The 23,063-nt window shown below is 36.4% G+C and overlaps 2 protein-coding genes and 1 pseudogene across 2 annotated transcripts in view; 1 reads left to right on the plus strand and 2 right to left on the minus strand.

Annotated features, from left to right (window-relative positions):
- LOC134326752 (zinc finger protein 271-like) overlaps positions 1–17,612 on the minus strand; it is a gene marked incomplete at its 5' end in the record, with an annotated part of 35,780 nt that extends 18,168 nt beyond the window's left edge. The window contains one exon of the mRNA XM_063008916.1: positions 17,454–17,612. Within this exon, the coding sequence (XP_062864986.1) occupies positions 17,454–17,612 (159 nt within the window). The remainder of the gene's footprint in view (positions 1–17,453) is intronic.
- The window catches only part of LOC134326480 (E3 ubiquitin/ISG15 ligase TRIM25-like), a 514,462-nt pseudogene that overhangs the window by 240,286 nt on the left and 251,113 nt on the right, over positions 1–23,063 (minus strand).
- LOC134326722 (zinc finger protein 271-like) lies at positions 10,308–11,630 on the plus strand (the record flags this gene model as incomplete). Its single annotated transcript, XM_063008899.1, has 1 exon — positions 10,308–11,630. A coding segment is annotated over one exon (1,323 nt), but the record flags the coding sequence as incomplete, so codon positions are not given.

The following is a 23,063-nucleotide window of genomic DNA, read 5'->3' on the forward strand; positions in this document are numbered from 1 at the left end:
TAAAACCAAAGTACAAAATAAACATTTCACTTATTTTAATTATCTCACAAATCACTTCTCAGTTTTAAAGGTCAAAGGCAGCAGCATCTTTTAGATCAGAACAGCTATTAACATTAAATATCACTAAAGAGGAAATCCTGAAGACAGCAATGTAAACCTACAGCAACAAACCCAACAGCAACAATTAATCATTATAACAATAAAATACAAATAATAACAATAATAATAATTATAATAATATTGTCACAAATCTGGAAAATAACTGTCATAACTTTGTTTAACTCTTTTTGAAAATCAAATGTCTCCTTGTACTGCATTTATTAGTAGCTAAACTGAAAAAAAGCCAAATTAAAATCTTTACTGTTTAACTGACTTTTAAAGTGGAGTTTATAATCATGTGGAGATCATCATCCTCATCTAGTGGTGCTAGAGATACATTACATCTTGTTCAATAGGTACAGATTTGTGACTTTATTATTATTAATGTATTTTTTATTCTTTTTAATAGTATTTGCATTATTTTATTTGCATTTTTCATACTGTCCCAACTTTTTCTGATTTGGGGTTATAATAGACTTGAGAAGAAAGAAGTTTAAGGTGAAAATGATCACATTTACCATTTTGTAATGTACACAAATTTTCTCTTTTATGTTTTTAAATATTCAGCTTGTCTTTTATTTAATTTAGTTTTAATATTTGAATCCATTTAGATGATAAATATTCAAGAAAAGAAGAAATGAGGAAAGGGGGTAAATACTTTTTCACAGCACTGAATAAATGGTGGTTAATAAATTGAAAAAGAAAATCTTAATAAATGTATCACTGCCTCACAGATTCTAAAATCACTCAAACAGTTTAATGTTACACTTTCATGTAAATTTTACATTTAATTTGTTCAATCTGACAGTTTCACTTTTGATGCTGGATAAAGAAGAAACCCCGGGTAGAGGAGCTGAGTGAACGTGGTCTGAACTCTGTGGATGAGCTTCATTGTATCAGAGACGCTGTAGAAGGACAGAGTTCCTGCTTCATAATCCACATACACTCCTATTCTAGAGGAACTCGGCATTATGGGAATTTCAGTCTCTTTGTTATTGTGCCAGAATGAAAATCTGGATGGAGAACAGAACAAACTCCAGGACTGATCATTACGTCCAAACCAACACTCATCACCATCTCCCTTCCTGCTGATGCTTTTATATGACACTGCTATATCAACCCACTCATCCCCACTCAGCTCAACCTCCCAGTAACAGCGTCCACTCACACTCTCTCTACACACAACCTGCCAGTAAACATCAAATCTATCTGGATGATCAGGATACGACTGTTCTGTTATACTGCAGGTCGCCACTTTGTTCTCCTCAGACAGATGGAGGAGTTTATTTACTGTGTTTGGATCCAGTGTGAACCGACAAACATCTGGAGAGGAAATACAAAATAAACCAATTAACATAGAAGAGAGAGAGAGAGAGAGTACAGTGTGTGTGTGTACAGTGTGTGTGTGTGTGTGTGTGTGTAATTATACATAGCAACACACAATCCAAACACACAAACCCTACACAATCACACAAACCCTACACAATCAAACACTACACGATCAAAATCTACACAATCACACAAACCCTACACAATCACACAAACCCTACACAATCAAATACTACACAATCACACAAAAACTACACAATCACACAAAAACTACACAATCACACAAACCCTACACAATCAAACACTACACAATCACACAAACCCTACACAATCACACACTACACAATCAAACACTACACAATCAAAAAAAAAACTACACAATCACACAAACCCTACACAAACACTACACAATCACACAAACCCTACACAATCACACAAACCCTACACAATCACAAACTACACAATCAAACACTACACAATCAAACAAACCTAACACAATCACACAAACTCTACACAAACACTACACAATCACACAAACCATAGACAATCACACAAACCCTACACAATCACACACTACACAATCAAACACTACACAATCAAACAAACCCTACACAATCACACAAACCCTACACAATCAAACACTACACAATCAAACACTACACAAACACTGCACAATCACACAAAACCCTACACAATCACACAAACCCTACACAATCAAACAAACCCTACACAATCACACAAACCCTACACAATCAAACCCTACACAATCACACAAACCCTACACAATCACACAAACCCTACACAATCAAACACTACACAATCAAACACTACACGATCACACAAACCCTACACAATCAAACACTACACAAACACTGCACAATCACACAAACCCTACACAATCGCACAAACCCTACACAATCACACAAACCCTACACAATCAAACACTACACAAACACTGCACAATCACACAAACCCTACACAATCACACAAACCCTACACAATCAAACACTACACAATCAAAAACTACACAATCACACAAACCCTACACAATCACACAAACCCTACACAATCAAACACTACACAATCAAACAAATGCTACACAATCACACAAATCCTACACATCAAACAAACCCTACACAATCACACAAACCTTCACCATCAAACAAACCCAACACAATCACACAAACCCTACACAATCACACACTGCACAATCAAACACTACACAATCAAACAAACACTACACAATCACACAAACCCTACACAATCACACAAACCCTACACTATCAAACAAACCCTACACAACCACACAAACCCTACACAATCACACAAACCCTACACAATCAAACACTACACAATCAAAAACTACATAATCACACAAACCCTACACAATCACACAAACCCTACACAATCAAATACTACACAATCACACAAAAACTACACAATCACACAAACCCTACACAATCACACACTACACAATCAAACACTACACAATAAAAAAAAAACTACACAATCAAACAAACCTAACACAATCACACAAACTCTACACAAACACTACACAATCACACAAACCATACACAATCACACAAACCCTACACAATCAAACACTACACAATCACACAAACCCTACACAATCACACAAACCCTACACAATCAAACACTACACAATCAAACACTACACGATCACACAAACCCTACACAATCAAACACTACACACACACTGCACAATCACACAAACCCTACACAATCGCACAAACCCTACACAATCACACAAACCCTACACAATCACACAACTTTACATTGGTTGTCATGGTGATGGTGGACGCTGGCGCATCTGGCTGCCGCTACCGTTATCGTATTTTATCATATTTTATTGTATTTTTATCGTATTTTTCTTTTCATTTTTATCTTTTTACACACTCATGTTATTGCTACCGCTCCTGTTGCTTTATTTCTTTTTCATCGGATAATCTCAGCGCCTGTTGGATACTAAAAGACTGTGGTGTGTGTGTTGGATCATTTTAAAAGACGCGGACGCTGGTACGTTTTCTTCACATCCTGAAACGGTCTGGATTACAATTTACAGTTACGTGGTGAACGGTGGGTGAGTTTTCCTGCGATCGGCACAATGTTGAACTATTCTGCTGACCAGCTGATGAAGTTCAACAATTACACTACTCCATCGTGTATTCTAGTCATCAAACAGCTTGGACTCCTTCGCCGGCCTCGTTATATTCACAGGGGCTCCCGGAGAAAGCTTGTCCCAGTGAGAGTAAGGAACTGCTCGGATGGTAAAGTGGGGTTTTCTAGGCATGCGCCGTATACTCCCAATGGAGTATCTCCGTGTAGTCTCGAACCGCGTTACACCTGGCTGGTACCTGTGGTTCCTGATCAGCCCGCTACACACCTCCAGCCACGGCAGAGACTCCGAGCCAGAGACAGAGGAGTTAATACTGTCAATCTCAGAGCACTGGAACACACACCGTTACTGCAGTCTCACTCTGTGTCAGTTCATATGGCACTGATAAATGCGCGCTCTGTCCACAATAAGACGTTTATTTTAAATGACTTTTTCACTTCTCATGGTTTGGACCTGTTGTTTTTAACTGAGACATGGGCTACAGGTGGTGAATCGGCTAGCGACTCCGCTCCCTTCTTGGAACTTTGCCCAGTAGACTGCGGTTTCTTCAGTTTACCTCGGAATACGGGTAGAGGCGGAGGAGTTGCGGTGGTTTTTAAACAGCGTCTGAGATGCCAAATGCTGAATATTGGGACTTTTAAAAGTTTTGAAGCACTGGTTTTTAAATCTCACTCTGTTCTTCCATTACTCTGTGCAGTAGTATACAGACCTCCAAAACCAAACAGCGACTTTATCACTGAGTTTGCTGAATTCCTTGCTATGATTGTACCTATGTCTGACAGCATTCTACTTCTTGGTGATTTTAATATTCATGTCTGCTGCCCTGATAAATATCAGGTGAATGATTTTAATCAGCTACTGGACTCTTTTGGTTTTATTCAACATATTCATAAGCCCACCCATATGCAAGGTCACACACTTGATTTGGTGTTTTCATCTGGTTTTGATATTGACAAACTAGATATTGAGGAGGCTAGTTTCTCTGATCATATGCCAGTAGTCTTTAGCTCAACTTTAACTGCGCATTTCCCTGCTTCTGTTTTAGGGCACTGGTCAAGGATGATCACTTCGTCTACATCTAACGATTTTTCCAGAGCCTCTTCTGACATGTTAAAATTGCCCAACTATGGGCAGACTCATGCTAATGTGGATGAGTTAGTTACTTTTTTTAATTATAACTGTTCAACTGTTCTGGATTCTCTTGCCCCTATGAAATTTAAACGCTTAAAACCAAAAGTTCAGCCCTGGTTAAATGCATCCACACAGGAAATTAGACAGGCTTGTAGAAGAGCGGAACGGAAATGGAGAAAGGACAGATTGCAAGTAAGTTTGGATATTTTTAAAGGTTGCCTGAAGACTATCAGCTAGCTGTTAAGTCTGCTAGAGAGGCATACTTTTCAAGCATAATTGCCAAAAATTACAACAGACCTAAAGTACTGTTCAGTACAATAAATTCTTTACTTAAATCATCACCCGAAGTTGGAAATGTTCCTTCTCCTAGAGTATGTGAAGAGTTTTTAAACTTTTTTGTGGAAAAAACTGAAACAATTAGGTCTGGCATTACTTACTTGGGTATAGATTCTCCACTTCCACCGCCGTGCCCAGGTATGTTTGAAAAGTTTGAGGCTGTTTCAATCTCCGAATTAACAGATTTGGTGCTGAAAACAAAGCCAACAACCTCCCCACTTGATGTGATGCCCCCACAGATAGTTAGGGAGACATTTGATATATTAGGACCTTTTGTCCTGGATATCATTAATACTTCCCTTGCCACTGGTACTGTTCCAGCATGCTTTAAACATGCTGTAGTTACACCTCTGCTCAAAAAGCATAATCTTGATGCTACAGTGGTTAGTAACTATAGGCCGATTTCTAAATTACCATTCTTGGCTAAATTACTGGAAAAGGTTGTATATTCTCAGCTTTTACCATTTTTGAGTAGAGATGGTATTTTTGAGATTTTTCAATCTGGCTTTAAGTCTATGCACAGCACTGAATCTGCTCTTCTGAAGGTGACAAATGACTTGCTACTTACTGTTGATGAGGGAAATTGTGCCATCCTCATTTTATTGGACCTTAGTTCTGCTTTTGATACTGTTGACCATGACATACTTGTTGGTCGCCTGGAAAAGTGGGTGGGGTTACAGGGAGAGGCCCTGAATTGGTTCATATCTTATTTTAAGAATAGAACCTTTTCAGTGAATATTAGCAGCTATTTCTCTTCTTCTGCTGATGTCTCTTGTGGTGTTCCACAAGGGTCCATACTAGGGCCCCTCCTTTTTTCTCTCTATATGCTGCCATTGGGTCAAATAATTAGGAAGCACAATGTCAGCTTTCACCTGTATGCTGATGACATACAGCTTTATCTTCCCATTAGACCGAATGACAATGGCTCGTTAACATCTCTTAGCAGTTGTCTTGAGGACATAAAGAGGTGGATGGCTGACAATTTTCTTCAGCTGAATGAAAGCAAGTCAGAGGTTATCGTTTTTGGGGGTCCTCATCACATCAATAGTGTCTCCAATAACCTTGGTCACTTGTCTACATGTGTCAAAACATCTGTGAGAAATCTTGGTGTTATCTTTGACTCTGACCTCCGATTTGATAAACAAATCAACTCTGTGGTAAGGAATAGCTTCTTCCAGCTCAGAAATATTGTGAAGATTAAGCCTTTTCTCTGCTATTCTGACCTGGAAAAAGTTATTCATGCATTCATTTCTGCAAGAATTGACTACTGTAATTCTCTGTATATTGGGATTAGTCAGTCTCTGTTGCGGCGCTTGCAGGTAGTCCAGAATGCAGCAGCAAGGTTACTGACTAATACCAAGAAAAGAAACCATATTACACCCGTCCTTGCCTCACTACATTGGCTGCCTGTTCAGCACAGGATTCATTTTAAAGTGCTTTTATTTGTTTTTAAAGCGCTTAATGGTCAAGCCCCGGCTTATCTCAGTGGTATGCTTTCTCCCGCAACCGCACAGCGATCATTAAGATCAGCCACTCAGAATTTGTTGATTGTTCCTAGGGCTCGTTTGAAGCTAAAAGGTGATCGTGCATTTGCAGTTTATGCTCCGAGGCTATGGAACACTCTACCTCCTAATATTCGACAAGCACCTTCGGCCGCTGTTTTTAAATCACTCCTAAAAACATACCTTTATAAGCTGGCATTTGAACAGTGAGGAGCTGTGTTAATTTTAATTGTTTAGTCTATTTGTATTTGTTTTATTTTGTCTCTTACTCTGTATTTTTATTTGGTTTTTACTTTTTTAATATAATGTTGTGTTATGTATGCTTATTCGATGTACAGCACTTTGGTCAACGTAAGTTGTTTTAAGAGTGCTTTATAAATAAAATTTACTTACTTACTTACTTACATGAGAAAGAAAACCTTAAGGCAACTTTTAGATAACGTTCTCTGTTAGTTTTCATAAAAACATGAGAGAACGTTAGGTTTCATAGTTCCCGGAACGTTCCGGGAACAGCGCTAATTTTTTTAACGAAAATAGAACGTTCCCAAAACGTTATGGGATGGTTCCCTAAAAATAACCATAGGGGAACCAAAATCTAACGTTACGGGAACGTTCTGTGTTAGCTGGGTTATTACTTAACTAAAATTGTAATGGGATTACTTTACTCATTACATCCTGGAAAATATAATCTCGTTCCTCATTACTTTACTTTCACGTTACATTCTAAACCCAAACAAATACTGTATACTGGAATCACATCTACAAACAAATTCCATTTATTTACTTTATTTATTTAGTTTCAGAAAAATCCTCTCTTGTGCAGAGATGTGCTTGTGTTTGTTTCTGCTTTAAAACATACACGCCATGAACCAATCAGATTTAACGTCATTAAACAAGTTTATTCCTTAATTATTTATCCTTATACTAGAGGAGCGACTCGGTTCCTTTAGTTCATTTCAAAGAGTCGTTCAATAGAATCGGTTCGTTCGCGAACAACTCATCACAGTAACTGTAATGTCATTACAAATATGTAACTGTAACGCGTTACATGACTTCGTTACAGATAAAAAGTAATCACGTGACTGTACCGCGTTCCCCCCAACACTGTAGCTGAGAGATACAGGGCTAATGGAGATGTTTTACTGCTAAGCTGCTGTTCAACTCCAGTCCAGTTGGTGGCGCTGGTGCGTCTTAAGTTGTTCTGCCAACCGCCATTAAACATCATAAGAAGAACAAGAAGCTGCTGTGTTTGTACTGTAGAGCCTCATCTGTAAGTAAAATATGTATTTAATTATAACCCTTATATTTAATTATAACCACATTCTAATTAATAATAAAACTAGAGTTTATAATAAAACATCACTGTGAGGATTTGAGGAGCTTTAACTCCAGTTTTATTTAAACACACAAACTATTAGCTGCTCCGCTAACTGTTAGCATCACACATGATTCAGTACTGATGAACCGATTCATTGAATCGATGAATCAGTGGATTGTAACGGATTCAGAGTTTATTCATTATTAAATCTAACATTTTGATATAAACGCGTCACATTTTCAGCTTTGTTTACAGTTTGTAATGTTTGATAGAAACAGCGAGTTCTTGTAGCTTTGTTTACAGGTTGTTTTACAGGTTTATAGTAAAAGTTAAAAGTATTAGTACAGCACTGTTATTGGGAGTGGATGAGAAACTAGATGTAAAGAACATCAGACTTAATCATTTCACTTTGGGCCACAAAACCACTTCCACCAAACTCAAAGGGTTGTTTCCCAGACAGGGATTAAGGCTTATAGTCCAGGACTACATTTAGCTTTAAATAGAGAATCTCCATTCACAATGCTGTGTAGTCTAGGACTAGGCTTAATCCCTGTCTGTGAAACCAACCCAAATAGTTCTATTAGAAGTCTTTTCTGTCTGATGCTGCTCAGTCCCACAATAGTTTCAACATTTTCACTCTGTTTACAGCCTCACAGCATTAAAAATAAACAGTTAAAACAGTCTGAAAGAGTATTCCTGGATTTCTCTTTAATAGGGAATTAAGTACATTTGTCTATCTGTCCGTCTGCCTGTCAGATCTTTTAATAATGCAGTCAGCAGAAGAGGGACACGTCACCCCCATAGATCTACAAAATGAAGGATTCCAAGAGAAACTAATAAAGAAGGAGGAGGAAGAAGATGGAAGTTACTTCTGTAAGTAAATGTGGAGCAATTTGCCATGTTAGTACAGTACAGTGTGGTTAGTATAGTAGAAATAATAAGAGAATGTGGATAGTGGGATTAGAACCTGTACTGTACCGTACTGTCCTGTGTAGAAGTGCTGATACTTCCAGTCTGGATTAAATCTAAGTAGTATTTATTTGTGGTAACTAAACCCACAACCTTCAGTTTCCTCCAGTTGTTGAGTTTCTTCTTCACATATTGATGAATTTCAGGTGAAGGATCTTTAATCCCTGTGGAACACGTCACCTCTGAGGAACACCTCACCCAAGAGGACCAACAGTGTGGAGGTTTCCAGATGAAGCCTGTGAAGAAGGAAGAACCTGAAGATAAAGATGAACTCAGTAAGATATTTTTTATCTTGAGTAAAATAAGATTTGGATTGAATAGAATCAGAGGAACCTGGGATGAAGCATCATACAGTGAAAGCTTGTATTGTGCTCATGCAGATCAGTGTGAGCAGGAAATGATGAATGCAGGATGAATCACGTTACAGGACTTTAGCATCAGATCTCAGTTTAACAATTACTAACAGTTTTTATTATTTATAATGTTATAAATGTATTTATTATTTATAATGTTATAAATGTATTTGATTATTTATAATGTTATAAATGTATTTGATTATTTATAATGTTATAAATGTAATTGTTTATTTATAATGTTATAAATGTATTTATTATTTATAATGTTATAAATGTATTTGATTATTTATAATGTTATAAACGTATTTGATTATTTATAATATTATAAATATATTTGATTATTTATAATATTATAAATGTATTTTATTATTTATAATGTTATAAATGTATTTATTATTTATGTTATAAATGTACTTGATTATTTACAATGTTATAAATGTTTTTGATTATTTATAATATTATAAATGTATTTGATTATTTATAATGTTATAAATGTATTTAATTATTTATAATGTTATAAATGTATTTGATTATTTATAATGTTATAAATGTATATTATTATTTATAATGTTATAAATGTATTTGATTATTTATAATGTTTTAAATGTATTTGATTATTTATAATGTTATAAATGTATTTGATTATTTATAATGTTATAAATGTATTTGATTATTTATAATATTATAAATGTATTTGATTATTTATAATGTTATAAAGTTTTTGATTATTTATAATATTATAAATATATTTGATTATTTATAATATTATAAATGTATTTAATTATTTATAATGTTATAAATGTATTTGATTATTTATAATGTTATAAATGTATTGATTATTTATAATGTTATAAATGTATTTAATTATTTTGTGCTTCAGAACTGAACAAGGATTTCTGCTGCTCCTCGTGTCCACGTTCCTCTACAACCCAAAATCACCTCCACAATCACATCAAGAGCTGCAACCATGATAAATATGAGACTCTGGTGAAGATTAAGACTGAACATGAGGATCTGACGCCCACCAGAAGCTCCAGTAATCAGCAAACGTCCTCTGGTACTGTCAGCATTAACACCTCTCTCAGTCCCACACAGGAAGAAGGAAACGTCTGCTCACCCAGGGTGCTCTCAAAATACACCAGCGCATTCACACTGGAGAGAAACCATATCAGTGCTCACAGTGTGGAAAGAGCTTTAGGTTCCAGAGTGTTCTCAAATTACACCAGCGCATTCACACTGGAGAGAAACCGTATCAGTGCTCACAATGTGGAAAGAGTTTTAATGGACAGAGTCAACTCAAAATACACCAGCGCATTCACACTGGAGAGAAAGTGTATCAGTGCTCACAGTGTGGAAAGAGTTTTAATGGACAGAGCCATCTCAAAATACACCAGCGCATTCACACTGGAGAGAAACCGTATCAGTGCTCACAGTGTGAAAAGAGTTTTAATGGACAGAGTGATCTGAAAAGACACCAGCACATTCACACTGGAGAGAAACTATATCAGTGCTCACAGTGTGGAAAGAGTTTTAATAGACAGAGTGCTTTTAAAACACACAAGCGCATTCACACTGGAGAGAAACCGTATCAGTGCTCACAGTGTGGAAAGAGTTTTAATGGACAGAGTGATCTGAAAAGACACCAGAACATTCACACTGGAGAGAAACCATATCACTGCTCACAGTGTGGAAAGAGTTTTAATGGACAGAGTGATCTAAAAATACACCAGCGCATTCACACTGGGGAAAAACCGTATCAGTGCTCACAGTGTGGACAGAGTTTTAATGTACAGAGTAATCTCAAAAAACACCAGCGCATTCACACTGGAGAGAAACTGTATCAGTGCTCACAGTGTGGAAAGAGTTTTAATGTACAGAGTAATCTCAAAATACACCAGCGCATTCACACTGGAGAGAAACCATATCAGTGCTCACAGTGTGGAAAGAGTTTTAATGGACAGAGTAATCTCAAAACACACCAGCACATTCACACTGGAGAGAAACCATATCAGTGCTCACTGTGTGGGAAGAGTTTTAATGGACAGAGTAATCTCAAAAAACACCAGCGCATTCACACTGGCGAGAAACCATATCAGTGCTCACAGTGTGGGAAGAGTTTTAATGGACAGAGTAATCTAAAAAAACACCAGCGCATTCACACTGGAGAGAAACCACATCATTGCTCACAGTGTGGGAAGAGTTTTAATATACAGAGTGCTCTCAAAACCCACCAGCGCATTCACACTGGAGAGAAACCGTATCAGTGCTCACAGTGTGGAAAGAGTTTTAATAGACAGAGTCATCTCAAAATACACCAGCGCATTCACACTGGAGAGAAACCATATCAGTGCTCACAGTGTGGAAAGAGTTTTAATGGACAGAGTGATCTGAAAATACACCAGCGCATTCACACTGGAGAGAAACCATATCAGTGCTCACAGTGTGGAAAGAGTTTTAATATACAGAGTAATCTCAAAAAACACCAGCGCATTCACATTTTTTAGAAATGATGCTCACAGTGTTGGGGAGAAATGGTTAGCAATGAATGAATTGTACTGTGTAATTAATAGGTAATTAATTACACAGTAAACATTAATAAGTAAATAGTAATAATAAAAGTATAAATCTTTAGGTTAAACTATTACTGGGAAATAATGTGATTATGTATAGTGGAGTGAATGGTGGGTAGAACCAGGAGGTTTAGAGCCTGATGTAAGTGAATGCTATCAGTTAATAGTGGAAGTGAATTGAAAATAAAAGGTATTGTATCGGCTAGCATATATTGGTCTTAGTGCTACTGTGCTTGATTGGATTTCTTCATACATTTCAAGACTTGTACAGAGTATGTTCACAGTAACTCCTGTCATTAGTGGTGTCCCTCAGGGCTCTGTTTTGGGGCCTCTACTATTTATAATTTACCTTCTTCCCATTGGACGTATCTTTAGGAAATACAAAAATTTTATTGTTATGCAGACGACACCGAGCTATACCTGTCCACTGTGCTCACGACTACTCTTCTTCCTCCATCTCTCTCTGATTGTCTAATAGAATTAAGAACATGGTTCTCTTACAATTTTCTCACATTAAATGCTGATAAAACTGAAATTCTTCTTATAGGTAGAAAATCTCCTCTCTCTAAATCTAACAAATTCTCAGTGATGATGAAGGACTCAGTCGTCTCTCCTTCCACTCACAATCTTTCATTTCATGCACATATTAACAATATCACACGATCTGCTTATTTCCATTTACGTAACATAAATAGTCTACGTCCATTCCTTTCTCCTAGAAGTGCTGATGTTCTTGTTCATGCCCTGGTCACATCTTGAATTAATTATCCTTTTTGGTCTACCTCATATGGGAGCTAGAGCTTTTAGCTACTCTGCCCCACATCTCTGGAACTCTCTCCCTCCTGACATTCACACCATTGATTCAATCCCTAGTTTCAAAACATGCCTTAAAACTTATTTCTTTAAACTCGCCTACCCTTAATCTGTCATTAATTATGTACTGATGTTTTGTATTGTAAGGTGTCCTTGAGTGTTTTCAAAGGCACCCATAAATAAAATGTATTATTATTTTTATATGTTGGCACAGATGTTACTTATATAACTTGTGTTTCACACATTTTCATTGTTTGGCTTATATAACTTGGTACAATCAGTTTTGTACAATCTGATGTTTTCATATACTTGAGCAGTTTCTACAGTCTGGGCAAATGGCCACCTATCCAGTCTAGAATTAGTATTGTTATGGTCATTTATGTGTCATTTATGTATGTTGCTTGTTATTGCTTGTTTGCTAATAAAATATCTACATATTGAACCTTAATCCTCGGTCTCATTATTGATTCCTGAAAGCTTCTGTCCTGTTTTTAGATAAATAAAAACACGTCCCAGTCAGTGTACTGAAGAGCAGAGAAGGCTACCGCTAGCCAGGTCTTTACCTGTTTTAGTTCTGGTTTGTAGCGACTGGTGAGTGGTCTGTACGCTGGAATCAACATAACAGAGGTGTGGTCTAAGTAGCCACAAAGTCCACATAGGAGTGAGTAAACTGACATTGTTCAGCTCACGTATGGCACTGAGGTAAAAGATATTTGGTATAATAAGAACATCAACATTTTTCAAGGTTTTGTTGGTTCATTGGTTAAAAAAGTCTCCATATAGATATTATATCATTAATTACACTTAGCCCTGATTGCTCTGTGTTCAGCTGTATTGAGGATATTGACATTTTCCTCAGGCATGTTGTTACATTTTAACAAAAAGCATCCATTTTTTGCTGAGATAACAATTACTACACTTAGCATTGTTATTGTACTGGAATTCTGGGTTCAGCTAGTAGTGATATCATAATATATCAATTATTACACTTAGCATTGATTGATAACTGGAATTCTGTGTCCAGCTCTGTTGAGGATATCAACATTTTCCTCAGTTCTGTTGGTACATTCGTTAAAAAAGTCTCCATATTGATAATATATCGCTAAATACACTTTGAACATTGATAGTTTGTTGATATTCTGTATTCAGATGTATTGGGAACATTAACATTTCACTCAGGTATGTTGGTACATTTAAACAAAAAGTCTCCATATTGCTAAAATACAGAGGTGGAAAAGGTACTAAAATATTGTACTCAAGTAAAAGTACTATTACTTTAATTCAATTCAATTTATAAAATCTACTCAAGTAAAAAGTAACTCATTTAAAATGTACTCAGAGTAAACGTTACTGATTACTTTTTTAATGGGGGAGGGGGTCTCTCCTGTGAAATGCAAACAGGACAAGTGGATATAAATCTCACATAGTTAGTTTAATTAAGATATAATAGAATAAAAACATGTTGATAGAACACTTAAAACATTTAGGGATGTGTAATGTGTTATTTTAGTCCCATAAAACTTTTTTAAACTGTATAACCACTGAAGTTGACATTGATTGTGGATTCTATAGACCAGCCTTCTTTTCATCACCAACAAACACCCAACATCATACTGCAGATCTCATAACTCAAAACAAGTCAAGGTTGGAGTTTAAAGTGACAGTAAGTCTGTGTTTGCTTCTGTTGTTTAATTTGAATTGTGTTTGTGTGTAAACTTAATCTGGTCGTGATGTTAGTGAATTAAACCTACATCACTCTGATGGTCTGACTGATGAGCTGTCTGTTCTAACATGCTGCTTAAGCCCGGCTAGCTCAGTCAGTAAGTCATGAGACTCTTAATCTCAGACTCGTGGATTCGAGCCCCATGTTGGGTGATTGTGTTCATTTAACATCTACAGAAACCAAAAGACCGTTCTTCCACTTTGGACAGCCAGTCTCCGGTTGGGTGGCCAGACGTCAGGTTTTAGGGCGGACAGTCCAGCTTTTCAGCTGCCAGTCTTCCATTCACGCAACGCTAGGACGGACACTTAAAATCTTCCTTTTGGAGTGAACTGGTTTCATTTTTGATCAATATTATCTGTCATTGGCTCAGATACATGTCAAAACAAATGCTTTGTATTTCATTGATTTAACAGCCTTATTTCACTGCTTAAAGTGCTACCACTGGCCATTCGCAGAAGGTCCGCCCTCTAAATGCTAGTCTGTGATTGGGTGGCTGAATTTCGCCTGCCCACTCTGTTCTGTAAACACCTCTACCTGAGTCAGTCACTCAGCTCTCATGATCAGGAATGCGGTGAAAATGCCAAATAGTAAACTTTTGGAGGCAGCGAGGACAGGACTTAAATATGAAAAGTAGACACAACATTTAGTGAGTAAAACAGTAATTTGTTATAGAATTCTTGCTTAAATTGGTCAAAAGCTCTGTTATATGGGTTCTGTATTTATTCTGTATGTTGCAGTATCATGTCCCCCTGTTCCTAATGTAGAATAAAAGCATTAGGAAAGTATGAGGTTAAAAGCATCAGCTTTTATTTATTCTTAAAAGAAAAATACATGAACCTCAGTCATCTCACACAAAGATCTGTTCTGCTCAACAAAAGTAAAGCTCTCCATTGTTTCTGTGTGGCAGCTCCATAACTGAAGGGCTGTCAGTGTAGAATCAGGTATGTGGGTATATGCCCTGCTCTTAGACATTGGCCAGTTAGTTCGGTTAGTTAGAGCGTGGTGCTAATAACACCAAGGTCGTGGGTTCGATCCCTGTATGGGCCACTCCTGCTTTTGGACTTAAACTAACAAACAAGTGAGCCTTCTCTAACTAGCAGGTCCTATTGACCTTGGCTTTAAATGTTGTCTCTGACAAGTGTTAAACTGCACAACCCAACAAGTTAAAATAACCCATCATGTGTTCTGTCCAGTATTTACACAGTGCTGGTTGCCAAATAACACCTTTTCACCTGCATTCGGCCTTTTCTTTCCTGTATACCAAAAACATTCACCATTGCAGGTCTACAACACGTTACAAAAACACTTGGGACAAAAGAGCCATAAACACTCTCATTTTTGTATATTATAAAATCTGTACCCAAGCAACAAGCTGTAATTTATTTCTAGCACCACTAGATGGCGACGATGTCTGTACAACATTTTAAACTTCACTTTAAAAGTCAGTTCAATGTGTTTTACTGTAGTAAGAATGAAAGTATGAGCTGATCTTTGTCTCATTGTGTTGCTTTGATGAAGAAAAAGCCGCTGGGTCAGTGTGTAACAGGAGGTTTGGAGTGAAGGTGGGTGTGTGTGGATAAAAGCTTCCAGCACCTGGTATTCCCAGGCAGTCTCCCATCCAAGTACTAACCAGGCCCGACCCTGCTTAGCTTCCAAAATCATCTTCATCTGTATCATATGTATTACACTTTTTCTTTACCAGCAGCACTGTGATTAACAGAGTGACAGTAAGACCTAGTAGCGGTATTGGTAGCTCTTATTACATTTAATAGTAACACTTTAAATACTAAAAGCTCTGAATTTCACTTCTACTCTTTTCTGTTCTTTGCTCTCCTGTTTTCTTCTCCTCTCCGAACTTCTTTATTAACGATTTAGTTTTCATTCTGTTATGATTGATGAATAGAATTTCAGGTTACATGAAAAACTATTTTGAATTATTACCCACCCAGTTCTTTACATCCACTTTTTATTGTCACTCCAGCTCAAGCCTACATACAAATACATGGACCGTGAGTTTAGACGTTCCATTAAACAACCGTGGACACATTTGTTGACATCAGATTCAAAACCAAACTCTCATCACACAGAGGACTCGGATGGAATTTACAGTTTAACAAATACATTTATTCATCAATAAAGAAACACTTGTCTCCTGACCCCTCAGTTGGTCTTGGTCAATTGGTCACCTCCATGATAAGAAAACACCTGAACTACAACAATAGTATTTATTTATTTTTAAATGTAATTTTAATGTCTGTATTAAGATTTATATGAACTGGGTTGTATGCACTAGAAGATGGTGGGATAATTAAACGTAAATATGAGTATTTCTTTTAACAAAGGAGTTTAGCTACCACTAATTTGGTCTATAGATAAACACAAAGAACAAAGACTCATGATGATAGAACAATGCAACACTGTTCAGTCCACAGCCCTCCATTCACACCTTCTCATGTACATTCTGGTTGAGGACGGTTCATTATTTGCTAAGTGGAAAAAAATCTAAAGACTAGAATTTTGGAGTGTAGATCTAGAAATGTTAAAGTAAGAGGCTATTCATTTATTAAAACTTTGCAAACACCATAAAGACCAGGGTAAAATTCTTTTACTTGAAAGTAAAAGTTGTTCTGTGTTTATTAAAGTAGATTCAACTTAAATAAAGAACAAAAACAGATTCAGATCTGAGGTTGGTACATTACACCACATTACATTTGATGATTAATGATCATATTCATACCATCATGTACATTTGATAATTGAAGTAGAACAGTTCTAGTGGATATTAGTGAAAAATGAAACGCGACTTCAGTCACAAAAACGTAACTTCTGTGTGACCGTACTGGTGTCTATAAAAAATGCTGCTTCCAGTAAAACTTCATCTGCACTATAAGCAGCAATATGAGTCATCCTCTTATGTGAATGCGCTGGTGTGGTGTATTTAAAGGATATTCCTTTTACTAAGGTTCTTTTCAGACAAGTGATACAACCTCTCTCCTGTGTAAATGCGCTGGTGTTGTTTGGAGAACATAATGTGCAATAAAATACTTCACACACTGTTAACAGTGATGTAGTTTCTCTATGTGAATACGCTGATGCCGTTTGAGATTATTTTCATGAGCAAAAATCTTTCCACACTCAGTGCGGTGATACGGTTTCTCTCCTGTGTGAACACGCTGGTGTACTTTAAGGTCACTACTTTGAATAAAACTCTTTCCACACTCAGTGCAGTTATACGGTTTCTCTCCTGTGTGAATACGCTGGTGTTTTAGAAGGGTACTAAATTCAGCAAAACTGTTTCCACACTCTGAGCAGTGATATGGTTTCTCTCCTGTATGAATATGCTGGTGTTGTTTGAGATGACTCTGCGTAGTAAAACTCTTTCCACACTCTAAGCAGTGATATGGCTTCTCTCCTGTGTGAATGCGCTGGTGTTGTTTGAGATTACTCTGTGTAGTAAAACTCTTTCCACACTCTAAGCAGTGATATGGCTTCTCTCCTGTGTGAATGCGCTGGTGTCATTGGAGATTACTCTGTGTAGTAAAACTCTTCCCACACTCTGAGCAGTGATGAAAGTTCTTCATGTTTATGCTTTGATAAGACTGTAGAAACTGTTTCCTTGGAAAGCAACAGAAACAAAGAAACAAGTCGATTAATTAGAATTACTTTTACTTCATTAATACCACAATAATATTAAACTCTTCACCTAGTGATGAAAACATTAAATTCACTTCACGTCTAAGTGAGAATCTGAATTTAAAGAACATCAGGATAAAATACTTATAAATACAGCAGATATTAATAATGAAATAACTATAAATAACTTGATATAAATAAAGATATAAAAGATCTGACTTTCTCAACATCAGTTCTGCACCAAGCAAATCTAATCCAGTTCATGACAGGACTAATAATTAGCTCACAAGTGTAAATCTTTGCTGTGCTGGGAGTAAAAAAGGCTTCATAAAACACCACAATTATGATCATAAAGCTATTTTAAACAGTCTGAATATATTAACCTAATAATATTAAATAACATCATAAAATAAAAACAACAAATGCAACATAAATGTAAAAGAAACAAACAAGAAAACACTTTACCTTCCTGTTAGAATCCTGGCAGCCACTTTAACAAAGCTGGTGTCTCCAGCAGGTCGTTTTTAATGAAGAACGTGCAGAAGATCCTTCTTACCAAGTGACTCAGCTACAGGTCTAGAGTTTAATCCTTAAATAGAGCTGAGGACAAAGACCCAAGACGAGTTCAAAACTCTGCATTGGTCAATCATCAGACAACTATTCACACCTTCTTGTGTGAAGTACTAGCTCATTATCTATGGAACGTGTGCAAATGAAGTAGATGGAGCCACATGAACTTAGATAAAGCTTTTATGATAAGAATGTAAGTCATGTAAAATGCTGTATGTATATTTGTGTGAATTAGTTTCTACTGTATATGAGGAACAATAAGAAAACTATAAGAGGAAACACCCACCTATAGATTTATCTGTATTTATGGTGTAGAAATATTTACTGTGCACTTGTGTGTCTGTGAACTGTTTGATTTACTACTGAGGTCAAGCCTCCACTTCAAAATGCTCAAATCAGGCCCCACATTGTTTGTGAAGATATGCGTATTCTAAACATTACGGTAAAAGCACCTGGCGGAACTATTTAGGATAGAATTTCAGGCTTTAAAATAAAAGGTTTGGTAATAACTGGACCTTATGATTTTAAATTTAAAGTCAACTAAAACATAATCTAAGCTCATTCCCGTTTTAATTTAGATTGTTATTAAACGGAATAATCTTGATTACATAAATTGTTATTGTTATTAAAAGGAGTTCTCGTGTTTCCACAGAACAATTCCACTTTATAATGATAGTACATCACCTGTAGTTTACACTCAGTTAATATCAAGACATTCTGATGTATCATTTCTAAATTAATTCTAGAAACGTGACAATATAAAAGGCCTTTATTATAAAGTTGAAGTGTACGAAAAAACAGGGTTTAGATTTGCATAAAACTTTTAGCATAGACCATGTAATCAGTACCGTAAAACATGGTGTAAATGGACCTGGGTGTAAATAGCATTTACACCAGGTTTCAAACTGTACACTTTGCTGTTTACACCAGGGTGCAGATAGCATCTGCCTAATTTAAAATAGTTCTTCATGTAACCTGAAATTCTATTCATAAATCATTAGTTAATAATGAAGATTGGAGAGGAGAAGAACAGAAAAGAGTAGAAGTGAAATTCAGTGATTTTGGTATTTAAAGTGTTATTATTAAATGTTCTTTTATATGATCTAAAACGATTATAAAAAATCAATAAAATGACTAATAGTTTAATGATAAAAAATTACTAGCTGTAATACCAATGTAAACAAAATACATCATAAAAAAGTATCAATCGGAATGTAAAATGAAACTATATTATTATTAATAATAAAAGATTCACTAGTAGTACTGATCGTTCATTTGCCATTTCACCAATATCTGTGACACCCTGGATTCTGGGCTAGTTTCAGCTTCAGGCATTCGGCTGGATAATTTTGCTGAACCTGGCAACTCTCGTGATTTTCCCGCCAAATTGGGCTTGTTTAAAAATTCAGTCATGGTTGAAAATTAGGCTACGTTCAAAATGTGTCACGGCTGTCTAAAAGCTTTCATTGCAAACCGTACAAAATGTTTTTAATGAGGATTTGCGCTCACATACCTATGAAAAAGGTCTGCTAGTTTAAGCATGTGAAGGGCGGGTTTAGACACACTTAGAGGCGGATATTTTTGCTGGACTTGGCAACCCTGGGTAGAGTTGAATTGTTTGGCGTTGGTTCCAGTTGCTGCTGGAGGTAAACAGACCGAGTACAAGTACAGTCTGTGTTCCTGTAGTAATGAACTGCTCTCATTCTCAGCTGTTTGAACAGGATTTGAACGGAAGATAAAGCTCTTATTTTCAGGTTTTATTTCCTTCTCTTTATTAATCTTTATGTTTCCTCAGTGAGCTCGTATCACTGCTCAGAATGTAGAAAGTGCTTCAGTAAATTCAACGGTTCACATATTTCTACACCATAAATACAGATAAATCTATAGGTGGGTGTTTCCTCTTATAGTTTTCTTATTGTTCCTCACATACAGTAGAAACTAATTCACACAAATATACATACAGCATTTTACATGACTTAGATTCTTATCATAAAAGCTTTATCTAAGTTCATGTCATTTCACTTTACAGAATAGCCTTTCAATTCCTTGTTTGTGTTTAGGATTAAATGTAAATAACTTCTCTGCTGAGATAAATAGGTGTAGTTTGACTTCACCCATCATGCTTTATGCCTCCATCTAGTTAATTTGCACACGTTCCATAGATAATGAGCTAGTACTTCACACAAGAAGGTGTGAATGGTTGGCTGATGATTGACCAATGCAGAGTTTTGAACTCGTCTTGGGTCTTTGTCCTCAGCTCTATTTAAGGACTAAACTCTAGACTTGTAGCTGAGTCACTTGGTAAGAAGGATCTTTTGCACGTTCTTCATTAGAAACGACCTGCTGGAGACACCAGCTTTGTTAAAGTGGCTGCCAGGATTCTAACATGAAGGTAAAGGGTTTTCTTGTTTGTTTCTTTTACATTTATGTTGCATTTGTTGTTCTTTTTATTTTATTATGTTATTTAATATTATCAGGTTAATATATTCAGACTGTTTAAAATAGCTTTATGCTCATAATTGTGGCGTTTTTTGAAGCCTTTTTTACTCCCAGCACACCAAAGATTTACACTTGTGAGCTAATTATTAGTCCTGTCATGAACTGGATTAGATTTGCTTGGTGCAGGACTGATGTTGAGAAAGTCAGATCTCTTATATCTTTATTTATATCAAGTTATTTATAGTTATTTACTTATTAACATCTGCAGTATTTATAAGTATTTTATCCTGATGTTCTTTGAATTCAGATTCTCACTTAGACGTGAAGTGAATTTAATGTTTTTATTACTAGGTGAAGAGTTTAATATTATTGTGGTATTAATGTAGTAAAAGTAATTCTAATTAATCGACTTGATTCTTCGTTTCTGTTGCTTTTCAAGGAAACAGTTTCTACAGTCTTATCAAAGCATAAACATGAAGAACTTTCATCACTGCTCAGAGTGTGGGAAGAGTTTTACTACGCAGAGTCATCTCCAACGACACCAGCGCGTTCATACAGGAGAGAAGCCATATCACTGCTCAGAGTGTGGGAGGAGTTTTACTACGCAGAGTCATCTCAAACAACACCAGCGCATTCACACAGGAGAGAAGCCGTATCACTGCTCGGAGTGTGGAAACAATTTTGCGGAACATAGTACCCTTCAAAAACACCAGCGTATTCACACAGGAGAGAAACCGTATAACTGCACTGAGTGTGGAAAGAGTTTTACTCAAAGTAGTTACCTTAAAGTACACCAGCGTGTTCACACAGGAGAGAAGCCATATCACTGCTTGGAGTGTGGAAAGAGTTTTACTCAAAGTAGTGCCCTTAAAGTACATCAGCGTGTTCACACAGGAGAGAAGCCGTATCACTGCTCAGAGTGTGGAAAGATTTTTGCTCATGAAAATAATCTCAAACGGCATCAGCGTATCCACATAGAGAAACTACATCACTGTTAAGAGTGTGGGAAGTATTTTATTGCACATTATGTTCTTCAACAACACCAGCGCATTCACACAGGAGAGAGGTCGCATTACTGTTCACTGTCTGAATAGAACTTTAGTGAAAGGAATTTCCTTTAAATACACCACACCAGCGCATTCACATAAAAGGATGACCCATATTGCTGCTTATAGTGCAGATGAAGTTTTACTGGAAGCAGCATTTTTAATAGACACCAGTACGGTCACACAGAAGTTTTTGTCACAGGTTTTTGTGACTGAAGTCGTCTTGAAAAACACCAGCGCATTCACAGTAGAAAATAAAATGATACTCCACTACTGCATGTACAGAAAAAGCTGTGTCATTTTTTTTCTTTAATAGTTTTCTTTTTCTACCAATATCCACTAGAGCTGTTCTACTTCAATTATCAAATGTACATGATGGTATGAATATGATCATTAATCATCAAATGTAATGTACCAACCTCAGATCTGAATCTGTTTTTGTTCATTATTCAAGTTTAATCTACTTTAATAAACACAGAACAACTTTTACTTTCAAGTGGAAGAATTTTACCCTGGTCTTTATGGTGTTTGCAAAAATTCTTAATTTTATGAATGCTAAGTTTTTATAAATTAATAGCCTCTTACTTTAACACTTCTAGGTCTACACTCCAAAGTTCTAGTCTTTAGATGATTTCAGACTGCATAACAATAGCAGACTGATACACAGACTGTCCTCACACTGATGAGCCAGTGCCCCCACCCCTCCCCCCATCTTACAATAACTCAAGATCTCCCCTACCCTTTTCCCCCAGCACTGGACTCTATATTTCATTATTCACACATGTATATATCTACATATATAGTATATATATACTAGTATTTATAATGTTTTTATTATACAGTTGTAATTACCATATCATGAGTCTTTGTTCTTTGTGTTTATCTATAGGCAAATTAGTGGTAGCTAAACTCCTTTGTTAGTAAAAGTAAACTCCAACAACACCAGCGTATTTACACAGGAGAGAAACCGTGTCACTGCTTAGTGTGTGGGAAGAGTTTTCCGTACAGTAATGCTCTTAAAGTACATCAGCGTATTCACACAGGAGAGAAACCGTATCACTGCTCAGAGTGTAAAAAGTTTTTTGCTTATGA

This window comes from Trichomycterus rosablanca, chromosome 14, assembly GCF_030014385.1.
Source record: "Trichomycterus rosablanca isolate fTriRos1 chromosome 14, fTriRos1.hap1, whole genome shotgun sequence".
Lineage (NCBI taxonomy): Eukaryota > Metazoa > Chordata > Actinopteri > Siluriformes > Trichomycteridae > Trichomycterus > Trichomycterus rosablanca.